Consider the following 9,034-nt stretch of genomic DNA (forward strand, 5'->3'; position numbering starts at 1 on the left):
TCCCAGGATTGGATGAGTAACATTAGCCCCTTGGACATACCTTTGGGTCACCCTGCCACTAAGAGACAGATTTGTGATAACCACTCAGTTCAAACATTTTTTTCACTTTTATTTTTATTTTTTGGCCTTGGCATTTGTTGAGTTTCTTAAATGTATGGATTGGCATCTTTCAATCCACTCCAAAAAATTATCAGACATTATCTCTTTAAATAATACTCTTGCCCCCATCTCTCTTGCTTCTCCTTCTGGAATATCACTTAAATGTATTTAGATCTTCTCACTCTGTCCTCCCTGTTTGTGAACCTCTTTTTCATGATTTTCATCTTTCTGTTGTTCTGTGCTATCATTTGGATACTTTTTTCTGACCCATCTTCCAGTTCACTAATTCTCTCTTTGCCTATATCTAATATCCTATTAAATCCATCTATTAAATTTAAAATTTCAGTTATTATATTTTCATTTCTATAAGAAAGATCTATTTGATTTTGAAAACCTGCCAAATCAGGTTTTTCATAGTTCTCTGTTTCCTGCAAATATCTTTAATCCTGTATTGTTTTTTCAACATGGCAATTGTATAATTTGTTTCCTATTATTTCATTATATGAAATATTTGGGAGTAGTTTAACTGTTTGTTTTTTCTGCTTATTCATGCTCATGTTGCCTTATTTCCTTGTGTGCTTCCTTATTTTTTACTAAGTGCTGCTTTCTTTCTTTCTTTTCTTTTTTCTTTTTCTTTTTTTTTTAGATGGAGTCTCACTCTATCACCAGGCTGGAGTGCAGTGGCACAATCTTGACTCACTGAAACCTCCACCTCCCGGGTTCAAGTGATTCTTCTTCCTCAACCTCCCGAGTAGCTGAGACTACAGGCATGTGCCACCACACCCAACTAATTTTAGTATTTTTAGTAGAGATAGGGTTTCACCATGTTGGCCAGGATGGTCTTGATCTCTTGACATTGCGATCCACCCACCTCGGCCTCCCAAAATGCTGGGATTACAGGTAAAAGCCACCATGCCTGGCCTGCTTACTTTCTTGAGATATTATTTGATGATAATTCTTTGAGATCTAGGATGAATGTGACATCTGCCTGAAAGAATTTATACTTGCATCTGCCATGTACCTAGGGACATTTCCACTCCAAGATCACCTTAATCTGAATTTGTTCCTGGAAATTTTCTGGGCCATTCAGGTGGTGTGAATTTGGGTACCAGTGTGCACAAGTGTCAGCGTGTGGTTACAGCTTCCCAGAGATGAGCTTTTCTCCCGCTCTCCTCAGTACCAAGAAACCTTTCCTTGTTATTTCTAAAGGGGGGTTGTGGGGAGAGAATGCAAAAATTTACTTCCAGTTCACACTAATCCTGGGTATGTAACCCTTTAGAGTTCTATTATAATGGGCAGAAGATCTTCTGGTTGGTTCTTAGCCTTACATGGATTCTGGCCTTGGGATTCTGATTCCGCTTGAAATTCTGATAGGTGAATTTTCTTCTAAGCACGGTGATGAATCTATTGGTAGTGCACTAAATCTTGGAAAATTATGGAAGGAGACAAGTCTTCTTGAAATGAAGCATGACATTCTTCTTGCTACATCAGATATGGTTGGTACTTGCTCAGGTTAAACAACCTGAAGCCATAAAAACTACAAAACCAACTTTTGAGAATTTTAGAGGTTTTAGATGTACAAGATGAATCAGTTAGGAATGCTTTCTACTACAAGTAGTAGCAATGTGACAAATAGAAGCTTATTTTTCTTACGTAACAAGAAGTCTAAAGGTAGACAGTTGGTGGTATTGGTTCGCTTGCTCAGGAATGCCCTAGTGGGCAGGGGAGGGTCAAAGTTCTTTGTATGTTTCTTCTCTGGGATTCTGATGCTTCCTCATGCTTATTGCCTCATAGTTACATAATAGCCACCATAATGCTAGGCATTATGTCCATGTTTAAGGCAGGAAAAAGAGGAAAGAGCACCAGTCACATCTGTCCCTTTTATCGGGAGGCCAGTGGTTCCCAGAGGCCTCCCAGCAGACCCCACCGGCCATGTGTCTCATTGTCCAAGACTCAGTCACATGTCTGTCGCCAGCGGTGGGAAGGCTTGAGGAACAGGTGGCAAAATGGAATCAGACTGTCATGGTCAGCTCAGACCATTCACGGTGCTGCCCTCAGACACTGGACATAGTCAAGAGCATGCTGGAAAAGCACAGGGGAGACTGGCTGCGGAAGGCAACCCAGAACCGTCAGCTCAGAGCTTGCTGTGCCCACTGCCCACTTTCCAGCAAAGCAGCACAAAGTCAACACACAGAAAAAACCTGTCTTGTTGGGAGCCTCCAGAAAGCGGGCTTCAAAGTGGAACGACAGGTCTTCTAATAGAACACACACCACACACACACAACACACACATACACCACACACATACATACACACCACACACACATACACCACACACATGACACACACATACGCCACACACACCACACACACATACACCACACACACATACACCACACACATACTACACACACATGACACACACATATACCACACACACCACACACACACTACACACATACACCACACACATACTACACACACACCACACACACATACACCACACACATGACACACACATACGCCACACACACCACACACACATGTACACCATACACATGCTACACTTACACCACACACACATCACACACACATACACCACATACACACATGACACACATATACACACACCACACATACCACACACACACTACACACTACAACAGGGTGGGTACCCACACAAATCACACACGACGCATACACAATAAAGACACACAAAACACAACAGCACCATACCCACACGACATACATACACACGCACAGAGATGCCACGTACCACAAACACCACATGCCACACACTACAACAACACCACACATACACACAACACATATACAGCACAGTACAACGACACAGGGAACACACACACGCCACACATACATACACCACACAGACCCACATACACATCACACATACCATACACACACAGGCATCACATACACACCACACCACACACATGCCACATACTACACACACACCACATATCACACATACCACACATACATATACCACACAGATACCAAATACACAGACCACATACCACATAACACACATACACAACACATATTACACACACACAGACACCACACACACGTATACCACACAGATACCACATACACACCACACACACACACACACACACACCACACACCACACAGACACCACATACACATACGCCCCACACACAATGACACACACAATGCCTGGGAGAGAAGGCTCCTTTCACAGAAAGTCCCTCTTGGATGTGGATCAGGCCAGGGGAGTCCAGCCGAGGTCAGGGTAGAGAAGGCACGCAGGCCCAGGCCAGGCCTCTGGGTGAGGACGCCCATCAGCTTTTCCTGTTTCGGTGCCAGAACGAGGTGTGGGGAGTGGCACTGGGATCAGGGGACTTCCTCCCCAATTACGATCCCTTCAGAAAATCATGTGTGCAGTATTTCACTCTCAGCGTGAGCATCAGAGGGCCAGGGTCCAAGAGGGTGCACCTGCCCCGCTTTGAAGGTGAGGCCTCGGTGGCCATCCCACCCTCTGGGTCGGTACTGTAACTCGGTGGCTGTCCCACCGACTCTGGGTCAGTACCGTAACTCGGCCTGTCTTTGGCTGGATCTCCAGCTGGGCCTGCCTCTTAGACCTGAATGTAGAAGCCTGGCCTCACGCACCAGCGCCCTCCTGCCTCCATGTTCCCACCACAGGCAAAACACTGCTGCTCTTCAATTCCAGGGGCTGGCGAGTGACAGACTGGGCTTCCCGAGGTGTGTGCCTGAGGGGGTGTGGACAGCAGAAATCTATCCCTGCACGGCCTTCTAGGGAGGAAGGAGTAGGCTTTTCCCATGCTGCCCAGAAGAGTTTTCTTTTCCTTTCTCTTATGTGCACTCTCCAGACCTAAGGCCCTCGCACCTGCTATTATTCCTCTGCCTAAGATGTTACCCCCAGAGACAACCTGCTGTCGATCTGTCTACAGAGTCTTCAGATCTCAGGTCCTTACGGCCTCCTGGCCGGGCTCTCGCATTATCTGCACCCAGAGCAAGCTGCACTTCTCCTCCCCAGCACTGTGAATTCCCTTCCAAATGCTTATTCACTACCCCGCTTTCCCATCAGATTGGAACCTGCATAAGGGCTGGAACTCCAACTGCTTCATTGACTGCTATATTATCAGTGTCTGGCACATACATAGTAGGCTCTGAACACACATTTGTTGAATGAATAAAGGAATGGAAAACCTAAATCCGCAAACGGAAGACTGTGTCAGGACATGTGAAACTGCTCATGATACAATGTTAAGATACAGATAGATAGAAAAATAAGCATATATTCTAAAGAAGAAAAGGAGAGGGCATACAATTATATATGTGACATGATAGAATTTCAGGAAACATGCCCACAGGAAAATACTGGGAGTAAGATGGAAAGAAATAAGATATTAACCCAAATCAATCCTGAATGCTGTGTAATCTGTTGTTGTTGTTTTTGTTCTTGTTTTTTTGCCTTCAACATGAAAAAGATGTGTGAATCTTTCAGTGGATGGAGGCCAGAAGGCAAGAAGACTCCGGATAAGCATGGGGAACATTGGCTTCTGGTCAGAGCTGCCCTGCGCAGAGGGCATGTCCAGTCGGTGAGGATACCGCAGTGGGGGCGGGAGCCCATGGGGCAGCAGCCATGAGGGACACAGATGCCTCGAAAGGTCACTGGCTGCAGTGACCTACCCGGTCCCCAGGGCACTGAGATTCTTCTGAACAGCAGGCCCCAGTCAGTTGCTGACCAGGGGTCCAAACCCTGGATATCTGCTCTGGGCACACCTCCTTGGCATATGTGGGGCATCTCATTTACCCAAAGCAGGTGTGTTCATTTAGGGCCACCTGCATGTTCACAGGAGCACTCCCTACAGGTGGCTTTTGGTATTTCACCTGGGTATCCATCTGCTTGAGCTGCTGTAACCAAATACCATAGGCTGGGTGGCTTCAGCAACCAAGATCTATTTCTCACCATTCTGGAGGCTGGAAGTCTGAGGTTGAGATGCCGGTGGCTTAGGGCCCATTTCCTGGCCTGCAGGTGGCCACCTTCTCACTGTGTCCTCATATGGCAGAGGGGCTGGGTCTCTCTTCCTCTTCTTAGGACACTAGTCCCCTCGTGGGGGCCCCACCCTCATGACCGCCCCTAAACCTAATCACCTCCTAAAGGCCCCATCTCCAAACACCGTCACACTGGGACCAGGGCTTCCACACGAACTCTGGGAGGTGGAGGCGGGCTCTGTGTTTTAGCCGGCCCCTGGGGGGCAGAGGAGGAGACCCTGACAGTGTGGACTCCCTGGGGTGGGAAGGAGTGGGCTGAGGACAGCGAATGTAGACTGTCTTCTGAGAAGTCTCTAAGAGAAAAGGAAGTGAGAGGTTGATGGGGGTGGGCACTGTGGGATCAGGGGAAGGGTTTTGGGGTTTTGGTCTCATATTTGTTTTCAAGCAGGGATGTGCGAGCGAGGCCCGGAGAGCCAGTGAGCAGGAGAGATGGAACTCAGTCCAGGCTGGGGCAAGCGGAGGGTGAGGCTAAGACCAGGAGGGGAGGCCGGAGGGAGGGAGCGAGATCTGACTGGGAGCCTCCATATCCTCCGAGAAGTGGAGGGTGTTGTGGATGGACCGTAGCTCCTGAAATGCCTGGGTTGCACCCCTAACCCAGTGTGACCGTATAGGTAATTAAGGGTAAGTAAGGTCGTAAGCGTGGGACCCTGATCTGATGGGACCTCAGCCTTATCAGAGGGGCAAGGGGACTGTCCCTCCACCTCTGCCAGCAGGTGGCCTTGCAGAATGGCCCCTAGGGGCACCCTGACCTCAGACTTCCAGATGAACTGTGAGAACAAGCAGGAGTGCCTGCTGTGAAGCCGTCCAGCCTATGACGTTTCATCACCCTGAAAGCCAGGTGGGAAGAGGAGCTGTGGAGGGGCTGGGTGCCCCCTGAGGGGCGGGGTCAGGCTCCCAAGCTTCTCTGAGGACCCAGACGCAGGCGAGGGACGTCACCTCCCAGAAGGGAGCTCAGGTCCCTGGTGCTGTGATGGGAAAGACACAGGGTGGACCTGATGGGGGTGGGTTTTGTGGACCCAGGGGCAGAAAACGGGGTGCAGGGGGACAGAGGAGGCCAGAGGAACTGGGAGGTCAGGCTGGAGAGATGAAGAAGGCCCCACCGGAGGGGGCTGGGCCCCTTTGAGAGGGGATGTCAGGAACTGTAGGGCTTGAGGGGAGGTCAGAGAAACCTGAGGGGCAGTTGTCTGAGCATGACTGAGGGTTGGGGTCTGTCTCCTGGGGATGAGGGGATCACCAGTGGGTACTGAAGATTCTCAAGGTATGACTGGGTGTGGGGGAGGGGCGGCTCTGAGCGAGCAGCCATGGGAGTGGAGTGGCGGGTAGGGAGCCGTCAGGGGGCGGCCAGGGGCGGGAGTAGAGGGAGTTTTAGTCAATGGGGGAGCACCCCCTTGAAGACACATCCAGACTCCCACAGAGCCTGGGGCCCCTCTCAGTTCCAGCAGTTGCCTTCTAAGTCTCGGCCTCATGATCCCACACAGCTCTGGGCCTGCAGCCCTGGCCCTACACCCTGCTGAGTGTCCTTACCCTCTGAGGAGGCCCTCAAGGCCCTATCTGGGGTGCCAGTTACCTCGCCCACCCCTCCCGCTCTCCTCCAACTGACAGGCCCAGCCTCAGGGCATCCTTCTATCCACCTGGAGCCCTCATCTCCAGACACCACATGGACACTCTCCCCTGCCACCAGCCTCTGCCCTGGCTCCTGTCTGGTCCCTTCCAGGCAGTGGGGCCCCTACCCTGTTCAGCGCCCCCGCCCAACTCAGCCCTCCCAGCCTGCTCAGCTCCCCCAGCCTGCTCAGCCTCCTCAGCCCCCCAGCCTCCTCAGCTCCCCAGCCTCCTCAGCACCCCAGCCTCCTCGGCCCCCCAGCCTCCTCAGCTCCCCAACCTCCTCAGCACCCCAGCCTCCTCAGCACCCCAGCCTCCTCAGCACCCCAGCCTCCTCAGCTCCCCAGCCTCCTCAGCACCCCAGCCTCCTCAGCTCCCCAACTTCCTCAGCACCCCAGCCTCCTCAGCTCCCCAGCCTCCTCAGCACCCCTAGCCTGCTCAGCCTCTCAGCCTTCCAGCCTCCTCAGCCCCCCAGCCTCCTCAGCACTCCAGCCTCCTCAGCCCCACCAGCCTCCTCAGCACCCATAGCCTGCTCAGCCTTTCAGCCTTCCAGCCTCCTCAGCCCCCCAGCCTGCTCAGCCCCATCTCACTCCTGGGGCCATCTGCTCACTTGATGTTTCCACTGTGGGGCTGCCCCGCCACTCCCCACCACCAGGGCCTTTCTCTGTCTGCATCCCGGAGGTCTCATGGGCACCTGTGGGGCTCGCCACCACCTGCTGAGTGAAGCAGGTGTGGATGGAAGATGAGGGAGCCAGCATGGGGAGCAGGTGGTCTGCGGGGATTGGAGAATAAGAAGGTGGCAGTGGGCAGGCTCTGTCAGGGAGGAAGGACCACAGAGCCACAGAGGCTGGCAGGGGCAGCAGAGGGCAGTGGGCTGGGGTGGGGGATCCAATGTACAGGGAGCGAAGGGAGAGCTGGGGCAGGGGCACCCGGGAGTCTCTGACGTGCCCTCCGAGAGGAGGGCAGCAGCTACAAGGGGAGCAGAAGGAGGGCTCCGGGTCCCGGGCAGCCTGGGCAGAAGAGCAGAGGCAGCCGCAGGTGCTGGCCTCGGCATGAGGGCTGAGGCACACTGGAAGGGTAGGATCCTGCAAGGATGCCTGGGAGGGCCACCTGGCAGGCCTTCATTTTGCCCATGCAGGTGAGTCCTCGTGCCAAGTGCAGGCAATGTCCCAGAGGTGGCGGCCCATCGTGGGCCTTGTGGCAGCCCAGGGCCATCCGGCCCAGGGGGCAGAGGGCAAAACCGTGGCACCAGGAGTTGGACTGGCATGGGCTGGAGCCCGCCTGTGTGATCCTCAGTTGCACGCCTGGGTGACCTCACTTGTTTCTGCTGTGAGGATCACGCTGAAACCCAGTGACTTTGAACAAGTGACAAAGGTTCTGGGTGAGCTGGGGGGCGGTTCCCTCTGGAGGCACAGGTGGGACTGGCTCCATGCCTGTGCTGGGCACACAGCGGGTAGGGCACACCTCCCCACTGAGGCCACATCGCTTCTTCCCCCCTTCCTTCGTGACATCTCCCGCTCCTCTCCTCCATCACAGCTCCCTCTGCCCTCCTTTATAAGGACAGCTGTGATTCTGCTCCGGGTCCATCCATATAACCCCAGGTCATCTTCCAATCTCAACACCCTCAACCGCGTCACTTCTGCAGATCCCTCGGCTGCCAGCCTCTTGGCTCCTGAGACCACGGCCCAACATGACACATAGGGACTCAGGGAAAGGGCCTTTCAGGACCCCTCTAGGATGGCGTGGGGAGCCAGACAGAGGTGGGGGACTCAGCGGCTGCTCCCCAGGAAGCCGTCCCCAGCTGAGCCCTGTCGGGGAACCTGCGGCTGAGGTAAGTTTGTCCTGAGCCCCAGGCAGGCTGTCTCCAGCCACAGGGTCAAGCCAGGGCCTGGGGTTCTAGAACTCCAATGGGATCTTTGGGCTACGGCAGGAGGGTTGTCTTGGGGAAACAGGGCGGTGGTGATGGAGGCAAAATCCATTTCTGTAAATTGAGGAGTTGAAACTGAGGGGTTTGGAAACCAATGGGGATTTTTAAATGAAGACATTTTAGGAGGGCACATCAGGCAGTGGGCCTCAGCAGGGACTGGAAAGGGAGTGCCAGAGACGGGGAGATCTTAGGGGCTGCTGCGATGTAGGCGAGAGTTGCCAAGGGCTGAGGGCAGCTGTGGTGGAGGAGCGGCAGCTGGAGGGTGTGGAGGCCTGGCAGGAGACACAGTGACGGGGTAGGCGGAGGGGAGACACAGTGACGGGGTTCGGGGGGGTCCTGGGTGGG

The 9,034-nt window shown here is 53.0% G+C and overlaps 1 protein-coding gene across 1 annotated transcript in view; it reads left to right on the forward strand.

Moving 5' to 3' along the window:
• Positions 1-8,260: 8,260 nt before the first annotated feature.
• Positions 8,261-9,034, forward strand: part of LOC108516008 (uncharacterized) — a 3,027-nt gene continuing 2,253 nt past the window's right edge. The window contains exon 1 of the mRNA XM_017853245.1: positions 8,261-8,593. Coding sequence (XP_017708734.1) covers positions 8,453-8,593 — 141 coding nt within the window. The 5' untranslated portion in view covers positions 8,261-8,452. The remainder of the gene's footprint in view (positions 8,594-9,034) is intronic.

Source organism: Rhinopithecus bieti, unplaced genomic scaffold (assembly GCF_001698545.2).
Source record: "Rhinopithecus bieti isolate Rb0 unplaced genomic scaffold, ASM169854v2 scaffold_1530, whole genome shotgun sequence".
Classification (NCBI taxonomy): Eukaryota; Metazoa; Chordata; class Mammalia; order Primates; family Cercopithecidae; genus Rhinopithecus; species Rhinopithecus bieti.